The 27174-nt window shown below is 48.2% G+C and overlaps 1 protein-coding gene across 2 annotated transcripts in view; it reads right to left on the reverse strand.

The window, feature by feature from the left end:
- The window catches only part of LOC138579452 (vitelline membrane outer layer protein 1 homolog), a 305899-nt gene extending 287802 nt beyond the window's left edge, over positions 1 to 18097 (reverse strand). For both annotated transcript variants that reach the window (XM_069649781.1, XM_069649782.1), the window contains exon 1: positions 18045 to 18097. In XM_069649781.1, coding sequence (XP_069505882.1) covers positions 18045 to 18088 — 44 coding nt within the window. In that variant the 5' untranslated portion in view covers positions 18089 to 18097. The remainder of the gene's footprint in view (positions 1 to 18044) is intronic.
- Positions 18098 to 27174: the final 9077 nt, after the last annotated feature.

Consider the following 27174-nt stretch of genomic DNA (forward strand, 5'->3'; position numbering starts at 1 on the left):
TGATGAGGACCAGCATTTCTAAAGCGAGGATCTTTGGATGTCTGCCGGGAGGTCATGAGGAGGACCTGCATTTCTAAAGTGAGGCTCTTTGTCTGGATGTCCGCCTGAAGGGCATGAAGTGGACCTGCATTTCTAAAGGAAGGCTCTTTGTCTGGATGTCCCCCTGAAGCGCATGAAGAGAACCTGCATTTCTAAAACGAGGCTCTTCCTCTGGATGTAGCCAGAAGGGCTTGAAGAGGACCTGCATTTCCAAAGCAATAGTGTCTGGATGTCTGCCTGAAGTGCATGAAGAGGCCCTGCATTTCTAAACTGAGGTTCTTTGTCTGGATGTCCACCCAAAGGGCATGAAGAGGACCTGAATTTCTAAAGCGAGGCTCTTTTTTCTGGATGCCCACCTGAACGGCATGAAGAGGACCTGCATTTCTAAAGCGAGGCTCATTGTCTGGATGTCCGCCTGAAGGGCAAGAAGAGGACCTGCATTTCTAAAATGAGGCTGTCTGGATGTCTGCCTGAAGGGCGTGAAGAGGACCTGCATTTCTAAAGTGGGGCTCTTTGTCTGGATGTCTGCCTGAAGGGAATGAAGAGGACCTGCATTTCTAAAGCAAGGCTCTTTGTCTGGATGTCGCCTGAAGGGTATGAAGAGGATCTGCATTTCTAAAGTGAGGCTGTCTGGATGTCTGCCTGAATGGCATGAAGAAGACCTGTATTTCTAAAGCGAGGCTGTCTGGATGTCTGCCTGAAGGGCATGAAGAGGACCTTCATTTCTAAAGCGAGTCTCTTTTTTCTGGATGTCCACCTGAACGGCATGACGAGGACCTGCATTTCTAAAGTGAGGCTCTTTGTCTGGATGTCCGCCTGAAGGGCATGAAGAGGACCTGCATTTCTAAAGCGAGGCTCTTTGTCTGGATGTCCCCCTGAAGCGCATGAAGAGAACCTGCATTTCTAAAATTAGGTTCTTTGTATGGATGTCTGCCTGAAGGGCATGAAGAGGACCTGCATTTCTAAAGCGAGGCTCTTTGTCTGGATGTCCGCCCGAAGGGCATGAAGAGGACCAGCATTTCTAAAGCGAGGCTCTTTGTCTGGATGTCTGCCTGAAGGGCATGAAGAGGACCTGCATTTCTAAAGCAAGGCTCTTTGACTGGATGTTCCCCTGAAGGGCATGAAGAGGACCTGCATTTCTAAAGCGAGGCATTTTGTCTGGATGTCCCCCTGAAGCGCATGAAGAGAACCTGCATTTCTAAAACAAAGCTCTTTCTCTGGATGTCCACCTGAAGGGCATGAAGAGGACCTGCATTTTAAAAGCAAGGATCTTTGTCTGGATGTCCGGCAGAAGGGCTTGAAGAGGACCTGCATTTCCAAAGCCATACTGTCTGGATGTCTGCCTGAAGTGCATGAAGAGGACCTGCATTTCTGAAGCGAGGCTGTCCGGGTGTCTGCCGGAAGGGAATGAGGAGGACCTGCATTTCTAAACCAAGGCTCTTTGGTTCGATGTCCGCCCGAAGGGCATGAAGAGGACCTGCATTTCTAAAGCGAGGCTCATTGTCTGGATGTCTGCCTGAAGGGCATGAAGAGGACCAGCATTTCTAAAGCGAGGATCTTTGGATGTCTGCCGGGAGGGCATGAGGAGGACCTGCATTTCTAAAATGAGGCTCTTTGTCTGGATGTCCGCCTGAAGGGCATGAAGTGGACCTGCATTTCTAAAGGAAGGCTCTTTGTCTGGATGTCCCCCTGAAGCGCATGAAGAGAACCTGCATTTCTAAAACGAGGCTCTTCCTCTGGATGTCCGCCAGAAGGGCTTGAAGAGGACCTGCATTTCCAAAGCAATAGTGTCTGGATGTCTGCCTGAAGTGCATGAAGAGGCCCTGCATTTCTAAACTGTGGTTCTTTGTCTGGATGTCCACCCAAAGGGCATGAAGAGGACCTGAATTTCTAAAGCGAGGCTCTTTTTTCTGGATGCCCACCTGAACGGCATGAAGAGGACCTGCATTTCTAAAGCGAGGCTCATTGTCTGGATGTCCGCCTGAAGGGCAAGAAGAAGACCTGCTTTTCTAAAATGAGGCTGTCTGGATGTCTGCCTGAAGGGCGTGAAGAGGACCTGCATTTCTAAAGCGGGGCTCTTTGTCTCGATGTCTGCCTGAAGGGAATGAAGAGGACCTGCATTTCTAAAGCAAGGCTCTTTGTCTGGATGTCGCCTGAAGGGTATGAAGAGGATCTGCATTTCTAAAGCGAGGCTGTCTGGATGTCTGCCTGAATGGCATGAAGAAGACCTGTATTTCTAAAGCGAGGCTGTCTGGATGTCTGCCTGAAGGGCATGAAGAGGACCTTCATTTCTAAAGCGAGTCTCTTTTTTCTGGATGTCCACCTGAACGGCATGACGAGGACCTGCATTTCTAAAGCGAGGCTCTTTGTCTGGATGTCCGCCTGAAGGGCATGAAGAGGGCCTGCATTTCTAAAGCGAGGCTCTTTGTCTGGATGTCCCCCTGAAGCGCATGAAGAGAACCTGCATTTCTAAAATGAGGTTCTTTGTATGGATGTCTGCCTGAAGGGCATGAAGAGGACCTGCATTTCTAAAGCGAGGCTCTTTGTCTGGATGTCCGCCCAAAGGGCATGAAGAGGACCAGCATTTCTAAAGCGAGGCTCTTTGTCTGGATGTCTGCCTGAAGGGCATGAAGAGGACCTGCATTTCTAAAGCAAGGCTCTTTGACTGGATGTTCCCCTGAAGGGCATGAAGAGGACCTGCATTTCTAAAGCGAGGCATTTTGTCTGGATGTCCCCCTGAAGCGCATGAAGAGAACCTGCATTTCTAAAACAAAGCTCTTTCTCTGGATGTCCACCTGAAGGGCATGAAGAGGACCTGCATTTATAAAGCAAGGATCTTTGTCTGGATGTCCAACAGAAGGGCTTGAAGAGGACCTGCATTTCCAAAGCCATACTGTCTGGATGTCTGCCTGAAGTGCATGAAGAGGACCTGCATTTCTGAAGCGAGGCTCTTTGTCCAGATGTCTGCCTGAAGGACATGATGAAGACCTGCGTTTCTAAAATGAGGCTCTTTGTCTGGATGTCCCCCTGAAGCGCATGAAGAGAACCTGCATTTCTAGAACGAGGCACTTTGTCTGGATGTCCACCTGAAGGGCATGAAGATGACCTGCATTTCTAAAGCGAGGTTCTTTGCATGGATGTCTGCCTGAAGGGCATGACGAGGACCTGCATTTCTAAAGCGAAGATCTTTGTCTGGATGTCTGCCTGAATGGCATGAAGAAGACCTGTATTTCTAAAGCGAGTCTCTTTTTTCTGGATGTCCACCTGAAAGGCATGACGAGGACCTGCATTTCTAAAGCGAGGCTCTTTGTCTGGATGTCCGCCTGAAGGGCATGAAGAGGACCTGCATTTCTAAAGTGAGGCTCTTTGTCAGGATGTCCCCCTGAAGCGCATGAAGAGAACCTGCATTTCTAAAATGAGGCTCTTTGTCTGGATGTCGCCTGAAGGGCATGAAGAGGATCTGCATTTTTAAAGCGAGGCTGTCTGGATGTCTGCATGAATGGCATGAAGAAGACCTGTATTTCTGAAGCGAGGCTGTCTGGATGTCTGCCTGAAGGGCATGAAGAGGACCTGCATTTCTAAAGCGAGTCTCTTTTTTCTGGATGTCCACCTGAACGGCATGACAAGGACGTGCATTTCTAAAGCGAGGCTCTTTGTCTGGATGTCCGCCTGAAGGGCATGAAGAGGACCTGCATTTCTAAAGCGAGGCTCTTTGTCTGGATGTCTCCCTGAAGGGCATGAAGAGGACCTGCATTTCTAAAGCGAGGCTCTTTGTCTGGATGTCCCCCTGAAGCGCATGAAGAGAACCTGCATTTCTAAAACGAGGAACTTTGTATGGATGTCCACCTGAAGGGCATGAAGAGGACCCGCATTTCTAAAGCGAGGCTCTTTGTCTGGATATCCGCCCGAAGGGCATGAAGAGGACCAGCATTTCTAAAGCGAGGCTCTTTGTCCAGATGTCTGCCTGAAGGACATGATGAAGACCTGCATTTCTAAAATGAGGCTCTTTGTCTGGATGTCCACCTGAAGGGCATGAAGATGACCTGCATTTCTAAAGCGAGGTTCTTTGCATGGATGTCTGCCTGAAGGGCATGAAGAGGACCTGCATTTCTAAAGTGAAGATCTTTGTCTGGATGTCTGCCTGAATGGCATGAAGAAGACCTGTATTTCTAAAGCGAGGCTATCTGGATGTCTGCCTGAAGGGCATGAAGAGGACCTGCATTTCTAAAGCGAGTCTCTTTTTTCTGGATGTCCACCTGAACGGCATGACGAGGACATGCATTTCTAAAGCGAGGCTCTTTGTCTGGATGTCTGCCTGAAGGGCATGAAGAGGACCTGCATTTCTAAAGCAAGGCTCTTTGACTGGATGTTCCCCTGAAGGGCATGAAGAGGACCTGCATTTCTAAAGCGAGGCATTTTGTCTGGATGTCCGCCTGAAGGGCATGAAGAGGACCTGCATTTCTAAAGCAAGGATCTTTGTATGGATGTCCGCCAGAAGGGCTTGAAGAGGACCTGCATTTCCAAAGCGATACTGTCTGGATGTCTGCCTGAAGTGCATGTAGAGGACCTGCATTTCTAAAGCGAGGCTGTCCGGGTGTCTGCCCGAAGAGCATGAGGAGGACCTGCATTTCTAAACTAAGGGTCTTTGGTTCGATGTCCGCCCGAAGGGCATGAAGAGGAACTGCATTTCTAAAGCAAGGCTCATTGTCTGGATGTCTGCCTGAAGGGCATGATGAGGACCAGCATTTCTAAAGCGAGGATCTTTGGATGTCTGCCGGGAGGGCATGAGGAGGACCTGCATTTCTAAAGTGAGGCTCTTTGTCTGGATGTCCGCCTGAAGGGCATGAAGTGGACCTGCATTTCTAAAGGAAGGCTCTTTGTCTGGATGTCCCCCTGAAGCGCATGAAGAGAACCTGCATTTCTAAAACGAGGCTCTTCCTCTGGATGTAGCCAGAAGGGCTTGAAGAGGACCTGCATTTCCAAAGCAATAGTGTCTGGATGTCTGCCTGAAGTGCATGAAGAGGCCCTGCATTTCTAAACTGAGGTTCTTTGTCTGGATGTCCACCCAAAGGGCATGAAGAGGACCTGAATTTCTAAAGCGAGGCTCTTTTTTCTGGATGCCCACCTGAACGGCATGAAGAGGACCTGCATTTCTAAAGCGAGGCTCATTGTCTGGATGTCCGCCTGAAGGGCAAGAAGAGGACCTGCATTTCTAAAATGAGGCTGTCTGGATGTCTGCCTGAAGGGCGTGAAGAGGACCTGCATTTCTAAAGTGGGGCTCTTTGTCTGGATGTCTGCCTGAAGGGAATGAAGAGGACCTGCATTTCTAAAGCAAGGCTCTTTGTCTGGATGTCGCCTGAAGGGTATGAAGAGGATCTGCATTTCTAAAGTGAGGCTGTCTGGATGTCTGCCTGAATGGCATGAAGAAGACCTGTATTTCTAAAGCGAGGCTGTCTGGATGTCTGCCTGAAGGGCATGAAGAGGACCTTCATTTCTAAAGCGAGTCTCTTTTTTCTGGATGTCCACCTGAACGGCATGACGAGGACCTGCATTTCTAAAGTGAGGCTCTTTGTCTGGATGTCCGCCTGAAGGGCATGAAGAGGACCTGCTTTTCTAAAGCGAGGCTCTTTGTCTGGATGTCCCCCTGAAGCGCATGAAGAGAACCTGCATTTCTAAAATTAGGTTCTTTGTATGGATGTCTGCCTGAAGGGCATGAAGAGGACCTGCATTTCTAAAGCGAGGCTCTTTGTCTGGATGTCCGCCCGAAGGGCATGAAGAGGACCAGCATTTCTAAAGCGAGGCTCTTTGTCTGGATGTCTGCCTGAAGGGCATGAAGAGGACCTGCATTTCTAAAGCAAGGCTCTTTGACTGGATGTTCCCCTGAAGGGCATGAAGAGGACCTGCATTTCTAAAGCGAGGCATTTTGTCTGGATGTCCCCCTGAAGCGCATGAAGAGAACCTGCATTTCTAAAACAAAGCTCTTTCTCTGGATGTCCACCTGAAGGGCATGAAGAGGACCTGCATTTTAAAAGCAAGGATCTTTGTCTGGATGTCCGGCAGAAGGGCTTGAAGAGGACCTGCATTTCCAAAGCCATACTGTCTGGATGTCTGCCTGAAGTGCATGAAGAGGACCTGCATTTCTGAAGCGAGGCTGTCCGGGTGTCTGCCGGAAGGGAATGAGGAGGACCTGCATTTCTAAACCAAGGCTCTTTGGTTCGATGTCCGCCCGAAGGGCATGAAGAGGACCTGCATTTCTAAAGCGAGGCTCATTGTCTGGATGTCTGCCTGAAGGGCATGAAGAGGACCAGCATTTCTAAAGCGAGGATCTTTGGATGTCTGCCGGGAGGGCATGAGGAGGACCTGCATTTCTAAAATGAGGCTCTTTGTCTGGATGTCCGCCTGAAGGGCATGAAGTGGACCTGCATTTCTAAAGGAAGGCTCTTTGTCTGGATGTCCCCCTGAAGCGCATGAAGAGAACCTGCATTTCTAAAACGAGGCTCTTCCTCTGGATGTCCGCCAGAAGGGCTTGAAGAGGACCTGCATTTCCAAAGCAATAGTGTCTGGATGTCTGCCTGAAGTGCATGAAGAGGCCCTGCATTTCTAAACTGTGGTTCTTTGTCTGGATGTCCACCCAAAGGGCATGAAGAGGACCTGAATTTCTAAAGCGAGGCTCTTTTTTCTGGATGCCCACCTGAACGGCATGAAGAGGACCTGCATTTCTAAAGCGAGGCTCATTGTCTGGATGTCCGCCTGAAGGGCAAGAAGAAGACCTGCTTTTCTAAAATGAGGCTGTCTGGATGTCTGCCTGAAGGGCGTGAAGAGGACCTGCATTTCTAAAGCGGGGCTCTTTGTCTCGATGTCTGCCTGAAGGGAATGAAGAGGACCTGCATTTCTAAAGCAAGGCTCTTTGTCTGGATGTCGCCTGAAGGGTATGAAGAGGATCTGCATTTCTAAAGCGAGGCTGTCTGGATGTCTGCCTGAATGGCATGAAGAAGACCTGTATTTCTAAAGCGAGGCTGTCTGGATGTCTGCCTGAAGGGCATGAAGAGGACCTTCATTTCTAAAGCGAGTCTCTTTTTTCTGGATGTCCACCTGAACGGCATGACGAGGACCTGCATTTCTAAAGCGAGGCTCTTTGTCTGGATGTCCGCCTGAAGGGCATGAAGAGGGCCTGCATTTCTAAAGCGAGGCTCTTTGTCTGGATGTCCCCCTGAAGCGCATGAAGAGAACCTGCATTTCTAAAATGAGGTTCTTTGTATGGATGTCTGCCTGAAGGGCATGAAGAGGACCTGCATTTCTAAAGCGAGGCTCTTTGTCTGGATGTCCGCCCAAAGGGCATGAAGAGGACCAGCATTTCTAAAGCGAGGCTCTTTGTCTGGATGTCTGCCTGAAGGGCATGAAGAGGACCTGCATTTCTAAAGCAAGGCTCTTTGACTGGATGTTCCCCTGAAGGGCATGAAGAGGACCTGCATTTCTAAAGCGAGGCATTTTGTCTGGATGTCCCCCTGAAGCGCATGAAGAGAACCTGCATTTCTAAAACAAAGCTCTTTCTCTGGATGTCCACCTGAAGGGCATGAAGAGGACCTGCATTTATAAAGCAAGGATCTTTGTCTGGATGTCCAACAGAAGGGCTTGAAGAGGACCTGCATTTCCAAAGCCATACTGTCTGGATGTCTGCCTGAAGTGCATGAAGAGGACCTGCATTTCTGAAGCGAGGCTGTCCGGGTGTCTGCCCGAAGGGAATGAGGAGGACCTGCATTTCTAAACCAATGCTCTTTGGTTCGATGTCCGCCCGAAGGGCATGAGGAGGACCTGCATTTCTAAAGTGAGGCTCTTTGTCTGGATGTCCGCCTGAAGGGCATGAAGTGGACCTGCATTTCTAAAGGAAGGCTCTTTGTCTGGATGTCCCCCTGAAGCGCATGAAGAGAACCTGCATTTCTAAAACGAGGCTCTTTCTCGGGATGTCCACCTGAAGGGCATGAAAAGGACCTGCATTTCTAAAGTGAGGATCTTTGTCTGGATGTCCGCCAGAAGGGCTTGAAGAGGACCTGCATTTCCAAAGCAATACTGTCTGGATGTCTGCCTGAAGTGCATGAAGAGGCCCTGCATTTCTAAACTGAGGTTCTTTGTCTGGATGCCCACCTGAACGGCATGAAGAGGACCTGCATTTCTAAGTTGAGGCTCTTTGTCTGGATGTCCGCCTGAAGGGCATGAAGAGGACCTGCATTTCTAAAGAGAGTCTGTCTGGATGTCTGCCTGAATGGCATGAAGAAGACCTGCATTTCTAAAGCGAGGCTCTTTGTCTGGATGTCGCCTGAAGGGCATGAAGAGGATCTGCATTTTTAAAGCGAGGCTGTCTGGATGTCTGCCTGAATGGCATGAAGAAGACCTGTATTTCTGAAGCGAGGCTGTCTGGATGTCTGCCTGAAGGGCATGAAGAGGACCTGCATTTCTAAAGCGAGTCTCTTTAATCTGGATGTCCACCTGAACGGCATGACAAGGACGTGCATTTCTAAAGCGAGGCTCTTTGTCTGGATGTCCGCCTGAAGGGCATGAAGAGGACCTGCATTTCTAAAGCGAGGCTCTTTGTCTGGATGTCTCCCTGAAGGGCATGAAGAGGACCTGCATTTCTAAAGCGATGCTCTTTGTCTGGATGTCCCCCTGAAGCGCATGAAGAGGACCTGCATTTCTAAAGCGAGGCTCTTTGTCTGGATGTCCCCCTGAAGCGCATGAAGAGAACCTGCATTTCTAAAATGAGGAACTTTGTATGGATGTCCACCTGAAGGGCATGAAGAGGACCTGCATTTCTAAAGCATGGCTCTTTGTATGGATGTCTGCCTGAAGGGCATGAAGAGGACCTGCATTTCTAAAGCGAGGCTCTTTGTCTGGATGTCCGCCCGAAGGGCATGAAGAGGACCAGCATTTCTAAAGCGAGGCTCTTTGTCCAGATGTCTGCCTGAAGGACATGATGAAGACCTGCGTTTCTAAAATGAGGCTCTTTGTCTGGATGTCCCCCTGAAGCGCATGAAGAGAACCTGCATTTCTAGAACGAGGCACTTTGTCTGGATGTCCACCTGAAGGGCATGAAGATGACCTGCATTTCTAAAGCGAGGTTCTTTGCATGGATGTCTGCCTGAAGGGCATGACGAGGACCTGCATTTCTAAAGCGAAGATCTTTGTCTGGATGTCTGCCTGAATGGCATGAAGAAGACCTGTATTTCTAAAGCGAGTCTCTTTTTTCTGGATGTCCACCTGAACGGCATGACGAGGACCTGCATTTCTAAAGCGAGGCTCTTTGTCTGGATGTCCGCCTGAAGGGCATGAAGAGGACCTGCATTTCTAAAGTGAGGCTCTTTGTCAGGATGTCCCCCTGAAGCGCATGAAGAGAACCTGCATTTCTAAAATGAGGCTCTTTGTCTGGATGTCGCCTGAAGGGCATGAAGAGGATCTGCATTTTTAAAGTGAGGCTGTCTGGATGTCTGCATGAATGGCATGAAGAAGACCTGTATTTCTGAAGCGAGGCTGTCTGGATGTCTGCCTGAAGGGCATGAAGAGGACCTGCATTTCTAAAGCGAGTCTCTTTTTTCTGGATGTCCACCTGAACGGCATGACAAGGACGTGCATTTCTAAAGCGAGGCTCTTTGTCTGGATGTCCGCCTGAAGGGCATGAAGAGGACCTGCATTTCTAAAGCGAGGCTCTTTGTCTGGATGTCTCCCTGAAGGGCATGAAGAGGACCTGCATTTCTAAAGCGAGGCTCTTTGTCTGGATGTCCCCCTGAAGCGCATGAAGAGAACCTGCATTTCTAAAACGAGGAACTTTGTATGGATGTCCACCTGAAGGGCATGAAGAGGACCTGCATTTCTAAAGCGAGGCTCTTTGTCTGGATATCCGCCCGAAGGGCATGAAGAGGACCAGCATTTCTAAAGCGAGGCTCTTTGTCCAGATGTCTGCCTGAAGGACATGATGAAGACCTGCATTTCTAAAATGAGGCTCTTTGTCTGAATGTCCACCTGAAGGGCATGAAGATGACCTGCATTTCTAAAGCGAGGTTCTTTGCATGGATGTCTGCCTGAAGGGCATGAAGAGGACCTGCATTTCTAAAGTGAAGATCTTTGTCTGGATGTCTGCCTGAATGGCATGAAGAAGACCTGTATTTCTAAAGCGAGGCTGTCTGGATGTCTGCCTGAAGGGCATGAAGAGGACCTGCATTTCTAAAGCGAGTCTCTTTTTTCTGGATGTCCACCTGAACGGCATGACGAGGACATGCATTTCTAAAGCGAGGCTCTTTGTCTGGATGTCCGCCTGAAGGGCATGAAGAGGACCTGCATTTCTAAAGTGAGGCTCTTTGTCTGGATGTCTCCCTGAAGGGAATGAAGAGGACCTGCATTTCTAAAGCGAGGCTCTTTGTCTGGATGTCCCCCTGAAGCGCATGAAGAGAAACTTCATTTCTAAAATGAGGCTCTTTGTATGGATGTCTGCCTGAAGGGCATGAAGAGGACCTGCATTTCTAATGCGAAGATCTTTGTCTGGATGTCCGCCCGAAGGGCTTGAAGAGGACCTGCATTTCCAAAGCAAGGCTGTCTGGATGTCTGCCTGAAGCGCATTTAGAGGACCTGCATTTCTAAAGCGAGGCTCTTTGTCTGGATGTCCGCCTGAAGGGCTTGAAGAGGACCTGCATTTCCAAAGCAAGGCTGTCTGGATGTCTGCCTGAAGCGCATTTAGAGGACCTGCATTTCTAAAGCGAGGCTCTTTGGATGTCTGCCCAAAGGGCATGAGGAGGACCTGCAATTCTAAAGCGAGGCTCTTTGTCTGGATGTCCGCCCAAAGGGCATGAAGAGGACGTGCATTTCTAAAGCGAGGCTCTTTATCTGGATGTCCGCCTGAAGGGCATGAAGAGGACCTGCATTTCTAAAGCAAGGCTCTTTGTCTGGATATCCGCCTGAAGGACATGAAGAGGACCTACATTTCTAAAGCGAGGCTATTTGTCTGGATGTCCCCTGAAGGGCATGAAGAGGACCTGCATTTCTAAAGCGAGGATCTTTGTCTGGATGTCTACCTGAAGGGCATGAAGAGGACCTGCATTTCTAAAGCAAAGATCTTTGTCTGGATGTCCGCCCGAAGGGCTTGAAGAGGACCTGTATTTCCAAAGCAAGGCTGTCTGGATGTCTGCCTGAAGCGCATTTAGAGGACCTGCATTTCTAATGCGAGGCTCTTTGGATGTCTGCCCGAAGGGCATGAGGAGGTCCTGCATTTCTAAGGCGAGGCTCTTTTTTCTGGATGTCCACCTGAACAGCATGACGAGGACCTGCATTTCTAAAGGGAGGCTCTTTGTCTGGATGTCTGCCTGAAGGGCATGAAGAGGACCCGCCTTTCTAAAGCAAAGCTCTTTTTCTGGATGTCCCCCTGAAGGGCATGAAGAGGACCTGCATTTCTAAGGCGACGCTGTTTGTCTGGATGTCCCCCTGAAGCGCATGAAGAGAATCTGCATTTCTAAAACGAGGCTCTTTATATGGATGTCTGCCTGAAGGGCATGTAGAGGACATGCATTTCAAATGCGAAGATCTTTGTCTGGATGTCCGCCCGAAGGGCTATAAGAGGACCCGCATTTCCAAGGCAAGGCTGTCGGGATGTCTGCATGAAGTGCATGAAGAGGACCTGCATTTCTAAAGCGAGGCTCTTTGTTCCGGATGTCAGCCTGAAGGCCATGATGAGGACCTGCATTTCTAAAGCGAGGCTCTGTGTCTGGATGTCCACCTGAAGGGCATAAAGAGGACCTGCATTTCCAAAGCGAGGCTCTTTGTATGGATGTCTGCCTGAAGGGCATGAAGAGGACCTGCATTTCCAAAGCGAAGATCTTTTTCAGGAGTCCGCCCGAAGGGATTGAAGAGGACCTGCATTTCCAAAGCAAGGCTGTCTGGATGTCTGCCTGAAGCACATTTAGAGGACCTGCATTTCTAAAGCGAGGTGTTATATCACCGGTATTCTTGATTAGGAACACACAGGATACTGAATACAATGCCTTAGTTATTTCATAAAGGATACAGACTGATAACTGTAAAGGATACACTCTGTGTCTTCTCCCAACTGACTGAGGGTAGAGGTAGACCGTAGAGCAGTCAAGATAAACCTTCCAACTAATGTCACCCTTTGACTGGTAATATACTACAGTCAGAGAGAGTAATCAGTGGAAAGGGCGTAAGAGGACCAAGTTTCACCAAGCTGTTAATAGAGAACATGTATCAGGATGGAATGAAGATAAGTGGACATTACGGTAAACCTATCTGTTATACACTAACCTTTAGCACAGCCACTAGTAGTCCAACGATGTCAGAGGAATCCAGAAATCCAGGAAAAACAACGACATGGAAGGGTAAGTGAGGAAACTAACCTGTACGAAACGAGGGCCGCACTAGTACCGGGTTGGTGCACACAGGAAAGCGTCCAAGGTCCAGTGCACTATTTAATATGCTAAATAGGTGGAGGAGATGAAGACTCTTGATCCAGGAAGGGATGCCCTTTTGATAGTGGAAGTATCCAGTTCAGCAAATACTAAGTTGTAGACACTTCAGAAACTATTATCTTTATAGTGAAGGTAATGGTGACACCGTAAGAGGTTGGTAGTCGTCTTGTAGTATCAGCTGATATGGATATGGAGCGGCATGTTGGTGAACGCCGAATCGGGACCCCAGCAGAGGCTCTGTGAAGAACAGAGAGGAAATGCAGGATGCCGCGTAGGAACGCAGAAGCGCTGGTTGCTCGGTATGGAAATGGAGCGGCGTGTTGGGGAACGCCGAATCGGGAGCCCAGCGGAGGCTCTGTAAAGAACAGAGTGGAAATGCAGGATGTCGCATAAGAACGCGGAAGCGCTTTTTGCTCCGTATGGAAATGGAGTGGTGAGTTGGTAAATGCTGAGTCAGGGGCCTGGCGGAGGCTCTGTAAAGGAACAGAGCAGGAGACGGGGTGCCGTGAGGAACGCAGAAGACCAAAACCCTGTGTGGAGGAAGGAAGATGGAAATAGAGCATCTGCACGAAAGTAGCAGATGCAGGCTCCGGGATTCAAATACACATGTAAAACGATCAGAAGCGCCATCGATTAGGAACTGACCCGTTATATGTGACCAGCTGATGTACACGTTCTCCTGACAAGCATGATGACACGACGCTGGTTATGTGATCCAGGATCGTAATGTAGGAAAGGAACAGTCACATAAACACGATCGTAGCCCCAACATGACCGCATTAACGGCGTCTCCCAGATGGCTTCCAGTGTGTGAAACGGCCTAGCTGTTCTAAAAGCTGAAGAAGTGTTCTGACTTGATGGGTCCGACTTGATGGTCGTGCAGTTATAAAATGCCTCCGTCCCCAAGTACCGCTCGAGCAGAATATAAACACTGCCCGAGCAATCTTTGAGGCCACAGGAAGGAGTGTTGTCGTCAGCCTGGTATTGAGAACGCCGGAAGGACCCCTGAGTACTGTAAGGCAAAAGGTTATAATCAGGAATATACTCTACAATGGCAATGGGCAATTGATAGAAAGAGTTAAACAGGATGCAGTGACACCAGCTTACCTAATAGAGATGGAATGTAGGTAGAAAACCTACGCAAGGAAATCCACGGCAAGCTGGAATGATGTAATAGGCACTCCTTCCCAGTAACTCGTGGAGTGTGGCAAGATCTGTAGCAAGGCTTGAAGCAATCCGAAGGTTGCAAAACAGAAGGGCAATCCAAGCGCAAGTCCAGAGAATAACAGGGGTCGGATGTCCAGAAAATCAGAGAGCACGCCAAAATCCAAGGGTAATCCAATAGCAAATCCGAAAAGAGTTCCAAGGTCGAAGCAAACAAGAGCAAGGGTAATGCGTGACAGTCCTCCGTAGAAGTTGAAGTAGCTGTGAAGCAAAGAGTCTTGTTTGCCGGTTTCTTTTGAAGGGACGAGCGGTATCACATGACGTATCACGTGACTGCTCGCGTACGTTGCATGGGGCGCAACGTGGCCAGCGATTGGAGCTGCCGGCACTTCCTGGTATTCTGACGTTGCCGGCTGTGCAAGAGGCGCCATGGCAGACGCCAACGCGGAAAAGGGCGAAACGAGGCAGATCCGCCCAACATGGTATTCCGCCTGCCGTGTTTTCCCTGCTGGTTGTGTGAATGGGAAATACTACGGCGAGAGGCGCCTGAGGAGGAGAGGTGTGAAGAGGGAAAGGTCGTGTGAGAGGGCGTGACAAGAAGCCGGTAAGCATGAATGTTTAGGGAGAGTAACGGAGGAGCCTGATGATGCAGGCATGACATGAGGCTCCTTGGATGTCCGCCCGAAGGGCATGAGGAGGTCCTGCATTTCTAAAGCAAGGCTCTTTGTCTGGATGTCTGCCCGAAGGGCATGAAGAGGACCTGCATTTCTAAAGCGAGGCTCCTTGTATGGATGTCTGCCTGAAGGGCATGAAGAGGACCTGCATTTCTAAAGCGAGGCTCTTTGTCTGGATGTCTACCTGAAGGGCATGAAGAGGACCTGCATTTCTAAGTGAGGCTCTTTGTCTGGATGTCCGCCTGAAGGGCATGAAGAGGACCTGCATTTCCAAAGCAAGGCTCTTTGGATATCTGCCCAAAGGGCATGAGGAGGACCCCCATTTCTGAAGCGAGGCTCTTTGTCTGGATGTCCACCCAAAGGGCATGAAGAGGACCTGCATTTCTAAATCGAGGCTCTTTGTCTGCATGTCTACCTGAAGGGCATGAAGAGGACCTGCATTTCTAAAGCAAGGCTCTTTGTCTGAATATACGCCTGAAGGGCATGAAGAGGACCTGCATTTCTAAAGTGAGGCTGTCTCGATGTCTGCCTGAAGGGCATGAAGAGGACCTGCATTTCTAAAGAGAGGCTCTTTGCCTGGATGTCCGCCTGAAGGGCATGAAGAGGAACTGCATTTCTAAAGCGAGGCTGTCTGGATGTCTGCCTGAGGGGTATGAAGAGGACCTGCATTTCTAAAGCGAGTCTGTCTGGATGTCTACCTGAAGAGCAAGAAGAGGACCTGCATTTCTAAAGCGATTCTCTTTATCTGGATGTCCGCCCGAAGGGCATGAAGAGGACCTGCCTTTCAAAAGCGAGGCTCTTTTTTCTGGATGTCCACCTGAACGGCATGAAGAGGACCTGCATTTCTAAAGCGAGGTGTTATATCACCGGTATTCTTGATTAGGAACACACAAGATACTGAATACAATGCCTTAGTTATTTCATAAAGGATACAGACTGATAACTGTAAAGGATACACTCTGCGTCTTCTCCCAACTGACTGAGGGTAGAGGTAGACCGTAGAGCAGTCAAGATAAACCTTCCAACTAATGTCACCCTTTGACTGGTAATATACTACAGTCAGAGAGAGTAATCAGTGGAAAGGGCGTAAGAGGACCAAGTTTCACCAAGCTGTTAATAGAGAACATGTATCAGGATGGAATGAAGATAAGTGGACATTACGGTAAACCTATCTGTTATACACTAACCTTTAGCACAGCCACTAGTAGTCCAACGATGTCAGAGGAATCCAGAAATCCAGGAAAAACAACGACATGGAAGGGTAAGTGAGGAAACTAACCTGTACGAAACGAGGGCCGCACTAGTACCGGGTTGGTGCACACAGGAAAGCGTCCAAGGTCCAGTGCACTATTTAATATGCTAAATAGGTGGAGGAGATGAAGACTCTTGATCCAGGAAGGGATGCCCTTTTGATAGTGGAAGTATCCAGTTCAGCAAATACTAAGTTGTAGACACTTCAGAAACTATTATCTTTATAGTGAAGGTAATGGTGACACCGTAAGAGGTTGGTAGTCGTCTTGTAGTATCAGCTGATATGGATATGGAGCGGCATGTTGGTGAACGCCGAATCGGGACCCCAGCAGAGGCTCTGTGAAGAACAGAGATGAAATGCAGGATGCCGCGTAGGAACGCAGAAGCGCTGGTTGCTCGGTATGGAAATGGAGCGGCGTGTTGGGGAACGCCGAATCGGGAGCCCAGCGGAGGCTCTGTAAAGAACAGAGTGGAAATGCAGGATGTCGCATAAGAACGCGGAAGCGCTTTTTGCTCCGTATGGAAATGGAGTGGTGAGTTGGTAAATGCTGAGTCAGGGGCCTGGCGGAGGCTCTGTAAAGGAACAGAGCAGGAGACGGGGTGCCGTGAGGAACGCAGAAGACCAAAACCCTGTGTGGAGGAAGGAAGATGGAAATAGAGCATCTGCACGAAAGTAGCAGATGCAGGCTCCGGGATTCAAATACACATGTAAAACGATCAGAAGCGCCATCGATTAGGAACTGACCCGTTATATGTGACCAGCTGATGTACACGTTCTCCTGACAAGCATGATGACACAACGCTGGTTATGTGATCCAGGATCGTAATGTAGGAAAGGAACAGTCACATAAACACGATCGTAGCCCCAACATGACCGCATTAACGGCGTCTCCCAGATGGCTTCCAGTGTGTGAAACGGCCTAGCTGTTCTAAAAGCTGAAGAAGCCGGTAAGCATGAATGTTTAGGGAGATTGCCTATTTGTTGAATCCCTTGGACAGACCTTAGAAAACACAACGTCCATTTCCACCAATATGCAAGTCATCCCCCTTACAACTGCACATCCTCAAAGGTCACAACTCCACGTTCTCAAAAGCTGTCTCTCCACCATCAGCAGCAGGATGGTCCCCAGTGCCCTAAAGCTCAACCCTTCCAAAATGGAATACCTCCTTATCTGCCCCCTCCGCCACCCCCATACACAAACCCAAACTCACATCCTGGATCATAGATGTTACTGTTTACAATCCACACATATCGATACCCCTCCACACCTGTCAAAGCCCTTGGCTTCACCATCGATCCCCATCTTTCTTTCACACACCACATAGCTGCTGTTACCAAAACATGCTATGTTTGACTACACCTCCTACGAAAGATCAGGCATATCCTTCCTCCTGATGACTTCCTCACCGCAGTCCAAGCACTGGTTCTCTCCAAGCAAGGCTATGGCAATGCCCTCCTCACTGGACTCCTCAGCAGCATCCTTGCCCCCCTGCTAGCCGTACAAAGTGCAGCAGCCAGACTCACCCTGCGCCGCCCCAGAGAGTCACACATCACCCCCGCTCTCTCCCCCAGCTCAACTGGCTTCCTGCATCTGAGAGAATTGCCTTCAAAGAACTGTGCATAGATTTCAAAGTCATACACCAGAAACGCCATCTTGCTTTCACCACAAACTCAAACCCACCAAACACACAAACACCAGACAAGCAAGCCAGCATCCCCAACACATTAGAATCTGCAAACTGTCATGCACATATAAGCCAGCATTCAACATGCCTGTTTCCCGACACATAACCCACCCCCTCCATCTCACCTGCTACCACGTCTAGCCTATCCTGACAACATTTTGAAACCTCTATTTCAACTCCCACATTTTTAACCTTTGAAACTTGTAAGGGGTCCAAGACCCTCTGGATAGAGCCAGCGCTTAACAAAAATGTGAATACAATAAACAAATAAAGGTAAGTTGCTTGTTAGTCGATAATTAATTAATTTGACCCCTTTTGCATCCGACACTCAATGATCACATCTGGATTTGTGATCACTCTTGGTTTCGATTTCAGGATCTCATTACTGTATCGGACCTTAGGTGTGCTGTGCACCGAAACACTTAAACACATACCAGATGACCTATAGAACGCCACACTTTACGGCAGTGGAGCGCCATGGTGACACCAGGTGGATCCCTTCTGCCATCAATTGGCCTAAACCCCCCAGGTGCATGTGGAAGGGGGGCGATGTGCTGGAATTCAACGGGCAAGGATCTTGGGAAGAGCATTGCAATACTGCATACCCAGCATTGCAATACCCAGCATTGCAATACTGCACCTGGAGTTGAATAAACTCGGAAATCATCCAACACTTATTTCTGCCATGGTACTTCAGAATACTACAAAACATCTCAAAATGACACCTAGGAAGGAAAGATAGCTTTAAGGAAATGCAACAGCACCATACCTGTGGCCGGTGCTTTCTGGACTGCTGCTCCGTCTTGAAGGCATGGCGGTGGGACCAGGTGATCCGCTGTTTATATTCAAGGAACAGGGGGAAGAACCACACACACTTTAGGACTGACCTGTTCAACTGACTCAATAAATACACATTAATCCGGGCCAAAGCAAATGCAGGCACGTGGACACTAAGCGGTGCGTCCTTTCTGAATATTGATTCGGCAAGTGGTTGAGAATCTGATCGGGTCCAGGGAGTGATGGATCTCTGATCTTGTGAGACACTGTAGGACTCACAACGGGGTCAACGCTCTTCAGTCACCTTTTGTCTTGGGATTTGGATTTTCTTCAGATTGTGGATTGGTATAACATTTCAGAATATTCCCTTCCAGTGTGGAATGCCACTTAAAACTGGGAGGGAGGTTAATTTTCAAAAATAACCTCTGAATGTCACATGACAATAATGCGCACACACAACTGAAAAGCCAAAACGGACATGCCGTCCCAGGAGAACACAGGCAATCACTCCTTATTTGGAGGAGCTCCAGAACCTGGAAGGCTCCCTAGCCGGAGCTGTGCCCTGAAATGTCCTTGCTCTTATTATTCCTTTTCTTATTTCCGACCCTATCCCAGGATCTTCATCCAGACTCAGCATGACCTACTACAGTGTACAGCTCCCTCAGGCCCAGGAAACGATGGGGCCGTGCCACAGGGCAACTGTGCAAGGCCAAGTGGCAGTCACCGATCTGCCTGCCCTATGCCCACAGCGGGTTTAAGACATTGGCATTCGAGTTCTTTAAGGAGAGATTCTTCTGATCTCTCCAGTCTTGACATGTTGTGCGATAGATAGGGTGCAACACAGTAAGGCTATGCAGAGTAGAGTCAGGGAATGTGAGGAATCTGCCGGGAATCTGGGAAGATCTGCTTCATATTTCTGGAAAAGCTTGGTTTTCATTGGTTCCTTGAAATTGAAGGGGTGAGGGAATGGAAGGGGCAGGTAATGACCTAGACTGTCATTCCTTTGGTGGAATGAGATCATTTATCTGTTGGACTTTGCCCAGTTTCCAGGTGGATGCAAAGGGTAAAGCAGCGTGCTCAGTGAGGAAGGGAAGTGACGTAGAAAATGAGGAAATCTGAGCAAGGAACGTACAGCTGCAAGTCCTCGGTAGTTGTAGGACCAGTGGCCACCACAGTCCCAAGGACTGGGGACGGGGTCTCCCACACCAAAGAAGGAGAGTAAGGATGACACATTAGTGGTGCGGCAGCTAGACGAGAAGAACAGAGACTACCCCTCAGGGATTGTGTTTGCTTCCAAGGGATTCTCAAGATGACCAGGAGGTGGTGGCTGAAAGGTCATTATTGGTCAGTGGTACCTCTGGAGGGCCTTAATCATCATCTACAAGGTGACTGGTTTATGCAGGTCTCTTCCCAACCACTCGTTATTTTCCTTTATTCGATTGGTCACGACAACATTAGTTTGTTTGGGATTTTGACATGCCCAGTGTAATAAGGCCAAGCAGTGTCTTTAGTTATATAGTGCTTCAGGGAAAGGATTGGACCAAATGCCTACAGGGCCTAGAGGTTTGATCTCTCACCGATGAGGGTTTTACTAAGATAAGCAGAGTCAGGAATGGATGAACACAAAGTAGGGGTCTTTCAGGGTCCAATAGCTGGTTCATGTAGCATCAAAAGCATAATGTGTTAACCTGCTCACAGACAGCCTTTGCACTCCTTGGGACACCCTATACTGAAAGGATTTTCCAAACGATGAGACCTATAGAAACCTCACCCTCTTGACCTTTCGTGTCCTTAGCGCCCTGGCTACCCGAGGCTAACAACACAAAATGTTCCAAGAATTTACCAAATCAAGGAGTTCCAATCCTACTTTTCAGAATTCCAGTCAGACTCTAAAATAAACAAAGCGGAAGCCTACCCCTGGGAAGGTTCTGTGGCCCATGAAAGGACAGGAGTTCAGACAACTTACCCCACTAGACTGAACCTATCCCCGATGGCCAGCCCCACTGTTGGTGCTCGGAGATGTGATAAAAGGCATTGTGGTCCGTTCTAAGTCAAGCCGAGCTCCAGCCCCTTCGTAGTGCCCATGTGTAACTTCCTCCAGGTTGGAACTTGACCCCATGAGTTCTATCCACTTTCCCAGGTCACTCTCTCTCTGCTCACCTTACAACCACACTGGTTCTTGGTGCATACATCAGACTACATGGTGTTAAGTGATCTCCAATTACTTCTTGCTAATCTTATTTTTAATATTGTTACGTTTATATACCCAATGGGTCATGAGGCACTGAGTCAAACCCTCAATAGCTTATCCGCTGAGGTGCAGATTCGCACTACATTAATCCAAAGGGCAGAACGCCACAGGGGAGAAGACACGTATCGCTGCACGTAGAAAGGAAGCGGACCTTAAAAGTCCCTTTATGGATGCAATGAGATATCGGCAGTTGGGTCAAAGTCCCTCTATTTAGTCTGGAGTTTAACTGTTTCATTGATCACAGGGTTGAGTACAGCACTCAGGGCTTTGCCACTCAATACTACGTACCACCTGGCTTTCACTGTAGTCCACTGCTACCCTGTCCACCCCCAGCAAATAAGATACATTTACAATAAAATAGGTAAAGCACTTGCAGTGAGGTTTGGACTCTGACCACACAAGGTGTCTCCTTGTTTCCACAGTCAAATGGCTGATCCTCTGAATAAGGCTCTGGTTGGGACGCATGTTCGAGTGCATTTAAGCTTAAGCACAGCAAAGGATGCCACTGTGAACAAGGAATTACATTGAAGGCTGATTGCAGTATACAGGGTGCGGCTAAACCTTGAGCAGCACGTGACAATATGCTGGATGGCAGTGAACCCGCGTGGGCCCTCTAAGACGAGGTGGCGCTTTTATAGGATGGAAGGGAATGCCGAAGTCACTCAAACATCAATAAAAAGATCAACTCAGGAAGTTGGCAAAAGGTACGATGTTTTATTAACAATTATCTAAAACAGGGAGTACAACGGACATCGACGGAGGTCTCATGGCAAGGTCTCAACGATTTACATAAAAAACATGCTTTTATAGTAAAACTTTGTCATCACTGACATCACACTACGTGGCAAACTGTAAAAACTTAAGCTGGATTGTGGTAGGTCCATGTGAAACATCTACATATACTTTCTGTGGTGTTTGAGGTTGTGATTGGGTCTCTATTGTGAGGTGGGCAACTAAGCCCTCTTCCAGAGCAAGTCATCTTCATTGTCATAAAATACACAACGATTTATTGGTTCACAAAGTATAGGGCTCTTTGATACGTGGACCTCTATAATTTATTGGCATGCTTTTACCCTTCTGGACTATTCCACTTGCTAGAAACACGTAATCTGGTACTCCACGTGTTGGTGGGTTGGGTGTGACCATGCCTCCCTACCCAATTAGCCCAACATCTATCATCACTCTTACTTTCTGTCATTCAATTAGCCTTTGAACATCACCTTACAAGAATCACAACTCCAGGTAATAAAAAGGGAGTGTGAGCATTATCTCATCTTCTCACCTCAGCGTTGTCCACACAAGTCTATTTCCATCCAGGTCATGTGACTGGAGACCACGTTTCAAGATTCTTCTCTGTATTTAATAGTTTTAAAATGAATAAAATCTGACACTCATTGTCTTTCTGCTGTACCTTTGCCCGCGTGTTGTATTCATTGTATCCCTTGAAGCTCGACAACCAATTCTCAGCTGCACTGGCCTTTTGACAATGGGACAACCAAGCCCTCTAGGATTCTTTCTTGCTCATAAGCTACTTTGATTAACTATGGCCCACTTTCAGCTTTCCTGTTCATGCGTTCCCAGTTTGCTAAAACACAATGTGGAACCATCCAGATTTCCTATGCATATATGTACCTTGGCACATCACTGTAATCTATTCACTACTCACTGCCAGTCGTATGATTACTTAGTCTCCTTGCTTTTCCAGTATCTGTACAGTTATAAAATGTTTTTCATTTTCTTCTGTGCTCTTCACACGTGTAATGTTCATTTTGCATGTGAACGTTTACTCAATTCTTACTTCGTCACCAAATTCTATATGTTCCCCTTACGTTCTCTTCTGTTATCAGTCTTATAGCTCTCAGCTCTTCCTTGATTACGTTGAATCCCTGAATGGTAGTGTTAATTGTCTGCAACAGCTCCCATCTGGTTATTTGTAAACATTTAGCATTCGCCATCGTCTGGATCCCTGCCATAATGATTGTGGTGGATACTGACGCAGTATTGCTGAACAACCTCTGCTCATATGGAATAACACTGAAAGCTTCTATTGACTTGGCTGAGAAATAGTTCTCCATCTTTGTTCTTCTTCCTTAGATGAGCATCAGCTTTTGGAAAATCTCCAATGTTCAGGTCAGTTCGTGGAATCACTAATGCTGGAACATGAATGATCACTATGGAACACAGTCCTCCCTATTCTGTGGGTAGTTTCATATACGTCCTGGATCCACAAGCCCAAAAGTGGTCCATTATCTTTACTGTCCCATCCTTCATTCCTGGCACATCAAAGATTCATCCACATTGTTGATTTTCTCCAACTTTTCTTGTGCCATTGTTTCTGAAGCACAGTTCTGCACTTGCTAAGGGCACTATCTGCACTGGGCCTCCTTTATCTTCAACCCAGGTCAGCAGCTTGGCAAGTCTTGGCCAGAGGGGTTTGCATCCCGTCTCCAAACGATCTATAACTGGTTTGTGATATCATTACTGCCACTGCCCTGTATATTACTATGCCTTCTATCCCAGCCATCTGGTGAAAGTACTCTTCCCCAGATCTGCAGCTGACCTCTCTTTTTGCAACTTCGGATTTCTTCTTCAGTCTTTCCTTGGCAATTAAGCTTTTTATTTATCCCCCATCTAAATTCTGCTCCTTTCTGTCAGGGTTCACACTGATAGCACCTTGGATTTGGTGCCCCCCCCAGTCATCGACTCCCATGAGGGCCTTTCATGCTCCCAGAGCCTCTTGGACTCAGTCCTGGCGCTGTTGGCGCCAGGCTCATGATATGGGGTGATTCGCGTGGAACTGCTTGCCCTGTCTAGGCAGGACTGGACCTTTCTGTTTCCTCAGGGTGTGGCTGAGGGACTATTTTGTTCCAGAACAGGGAGTGGTAAAGGGACTACTTTACCAGGGACTACTTGTGGGGATATTTAAACCACGCCCTGCATACAGAACACGCTTCGCGTTTGTCAGATTCCGTTTTACTCCTCCAGCGCAGAAGCAGCACGAACACCTGCCTCCCCTCGGCAGTCCCGGTGCCTGGCTTATGGCAAAACACAGGCCGCCGTGACCCCCTTGGGGAAAGAGGGTTAGGGTCCTTGGATTAGATGGGTTTCGGGGAGCTAGGTAAACTGGATAGAGGATTAGGAATCTTGATGGTGGAGAGGGAGGGGGAATTTAAGGGAAAACATGCTCCTGAGCTCCCGTCCTGTGAGCTTCTCTTGGTTACTTTCCAGCGAACAATTAGTTTTAGTTCACATACACTCGCACTCTCACATGAGGCTTGGCACTCAGTCACACTGAAGCATTGCTTTTGCCCCTTGCCTCTTCATGACAAACCAGAGGCGCTGCACTCAGTTATGGTTTAGCACTGAGTTTGCCCCTTGTCACCTAAAAGCTAGACCCCCACTCAAATCTGCTTTAACATGAAAGAATCACAACATATAAGCAGTATGTTTGTTTTCTCCCCCAAAATGAGCTGCTGCTCTGCCTTTTCAACGTAACCCAAACATAAATATAAAATAGCACTTAGCTCAGGCTGTTCGTGTCCATTTCACAAAGAGGAAGTTTGCACAGTTGTCGGACCTTTCCGCTGCAAGAAGAAGCACCGGTGCCGGCCGAAAAGGAAACAATTAGTGTGTTTTTCTAGACTACACCCTCCAGGTTCAGTTTCGCTAGTTAGTATAAGCACATGCTAGACATGCGATGCCACATGCTGTTAGTGTTCTGCTCTGGGCTGCGGCAATGGATTCCCCCCAGGTGCGGGTCTCCCTTTGATCTCCCTCCCAGGATTGTCTTTGCAGGGTTACCGGGATCCCTCCCTCTCAAGGGCTGCCATCCGATTGCCAAACAAGTTAGGAATAACAAGAATAACTTAGCTTTTATCTCGCGGGGCCGCAAGAGTTTTCTGCAGGCCAGGTCTGGCCCCACGTGTAGTGTTCTGACCGGAGATCCTCTGAGATGCGTCCGTTCGGGAGAAAAGCTGAGCGCGAACGAATTTGCGTTGTCCGCGCATGCGCAGGAGTTCCTGTGCACATGCGCATACGCTTGGGCGTTGGTTTGGGCGTCGGCCTGCGCTTTTCCACGCTCCGTGTGCCTGAATTTAGTTCCTGGACTGCCGGGGCTGTAGTTTTTGAGGCCAAGCATGCTGGAAAGTGTAGTTTCTTCCTGGTTCTGTCTTTCCCTGGCTTCAGCACAGTACAACACCAAACACATCTGCAATGAGGGCAAAGGTGACATCTACATAAGGTGGCTCCCACAACCCTAGTACCCCCCTTGACCCCATGCTTCCTGACAGTACACCCCCTCGCTGAAGGGCCGGGTTTGGTGGGATAGTTCTGGTGAAATAGGCGCAAGAGCCGAGGAGCATGTATGTTACTGGCTGGTTCCCATGATCGGTCTTCCGGACCGAAGCCCACCCAATCAATTAGGTAATGGAGCTGACCCCCCCTGACTCGTGAATTCAATATTGCTCGAACTTTGTATTCAGGGTACCCCTTTACTATGATTGGTGGTGGTCTTTTCATTCGAATGTGGGGAGATGCTGGTTTTAAGAGAGCTACGTGGAATACCGGGTGAACTTTCATATTCTGAGGCAAGTGGAGTTGCATGGCCACAGGATTTATAACTCGTGTTATCTGAAATGGTCCCAAGAATTGTGGTTTCAGTTTCTGAGACCCAGGCATTTACAAGTGTCGGGTTGACAACCACACTTTATCACCTGCTTTATAGTTCGGACTAGGCCGGCACTTCTTGTCTGCATATCTTTTACTGGAGTCTTTTGCGGATACCAAGTTCTGATGTGCTTGTTCCCAGGTTTGTGTTAACAATCCTACTCTAGCTTGGACGGATGGTAAGACATCAGGTAAGTGAGTGACTGTGGGCTGGACATGTGGGTCATAACCGTACGTCATGTAGAAGGGGGATTAGCCGGTGGAAACATGTTTGGAATTATTATATGCTAGCTCTGCCAACCAGAGAGTTTCCACCCAAATACCTTTGGTGTTATGAGAAAAATAGCGTAGATACTGTTCAAGAGTTTGGTTCAGTCTCTCAGTTTGTCCGTCGGTTTCGAGATGATAACTACTGGACATTTGCAGCTCAATGCCTATCTTTTTACAGAATAGGCGTCAAAACCTGGAGGTGAATTGGGAACCTCGGTCTGAGACTATGTGTTGTGGTATGCCATGTAGACAGACTACGTGTTGCAGAAAAAGATCTGTAAATTCCTTTGCGGTCAGTATTCCCTTACTGGGGATAAAATGAGGCAACTTAGAGAAAGAGTCAATAACCACCAATATCGTGGTATACCCTTGGTCCGGAGGTAATTCCACGATAAAGTCCACTGAGTTCGTATTCCAGTGTTGCGTCGGAGTGGGTAGAGGTCTAAGAAGGCCCATTGGCTTTTGGTGGTCTGCTTTGCTTCGAGCACATGTTTCACAATTTTTAACATACTCCTGGACCTCTTGGTGGAGGTTTGGCCACCAATAATGTCTCTGGATTAAGTCTCGGGTTTTGTTCACTCCTGGATGTCCGGCCAGCGGTGAATCATGGCACCACTCGAGTATTTCTTACGTAGGTCATTTGTAGGTATATACACTGTAGTTCCTTGATACAGCAACCCATCAAGTACCTGACGTTTCTTCTGCGGGTCTTCCCATTGTAGCAATTCCTGTGCTGTCATGCCTTCTCTGATTTGTTTAAACAGAGTGTTGGTTGTACTACCTATGGTTTTTGTCAGAGACTCAATAGGGACTTTTTCTGTGTTACTAGTGATTGATGGCTCTGGGTATCTGGATAATATATCAGCTTTTCGGTTATCTAAACCTGGCGATATGTAACTACGAAATCGTAGTCCGCAAAGTACACGGCCCATCGCAGTTGACGTGGGGGGAGAGCGCGTGCTGACTTTAGAAATTGAAGATTTCGTTGATCGGTCAGTACTGTGACCGTGTGTCGTGCTCCTAGAAGGTAGTGCCTCCATTCAGCAAAGGCTGCTTTGATGGCGAGCAACTCACGGTCTGCGATGGTGTAATTTTGTTCTGCTGGATTCAATTTCCTAGAGTAATATGCTACCGGATGTAGTTGGCCCGACTGATCCCGTTGAGAAAGGATGGCCCCCAGTGCGTAACTGGAAGCGTCTGTTTCCACCAGGAAAGGTTGATTGGGGTCTGGATGTAGGAGAAATGGTGCTGAGGTGAACGCCTCCTTTAAACGCTTGAAGCTTTCTTCTGCTTCCGGACTCCACACAAAGGGTGTTCCTTTTCTAAGGAGCTGAGTTATAGCTAGCACCTTCTGGGCAAACCCTTGTATAAATCTTCTATAGAAGTTCGCAAACCCTAACACAGATTGCACTTCTTTAATGCTTCTCGGAGCTGGCCAATCCAGAATGGCTTGAACTTTATGCATGTCCATCTTGACTTCTTCCGGGGACAAAATAAATCCAAGGAACTCAACCGTTGTGCAGTGGAATGAGCACTTTTCTAATTTAGCATACAGATGGTGCTCTCTTAACCACTGCAGGAAAGATCTTACATGACGTATGTGCTCCTCCATGTTCTGGGAGTAAATCAAGATGTCGTCAATATAAACGACGACAAAGGTGTCCAAAAAACCACGGAGAACCTCATCTAGGAAGTGTTGAAAGGCGGCGGGTGCGTTACAGAGACCGAATGGCATGACTTGGTATTCGTACAATCCAAATTTTGTTCTAAAAGCTGTCTTCCATTCGTCTCCTTCACGCACCCGCACCAGATGGTAGGCCCCCCTAAGATCTAGCTTGGTGTAAATAGTAGCTCCTCGAACTTGGTCCAATAATACTGGTATGAGGGGTAAAGGGTATTTATTCTTGATGGTGATGCGGTTTATGGCACGATAGTC

The sequence above is a fragment of the Ambystoma mexicanum genome, chromosome 3p (assembly GCF_040938575.1).
Source record: "Ambystoma mexicanum isolate Mex_15411 chromosome 3p, UKY_AmexF1_1, whole genome shotgun sequence".
Taxonomy (NCBI): domain Eukaryota; kingdom Metazoa; phylum Chordata; class Amphibia; order Caudata; family Ambystomatidae; genus Ambystoma; species Ambystoma mexicanum.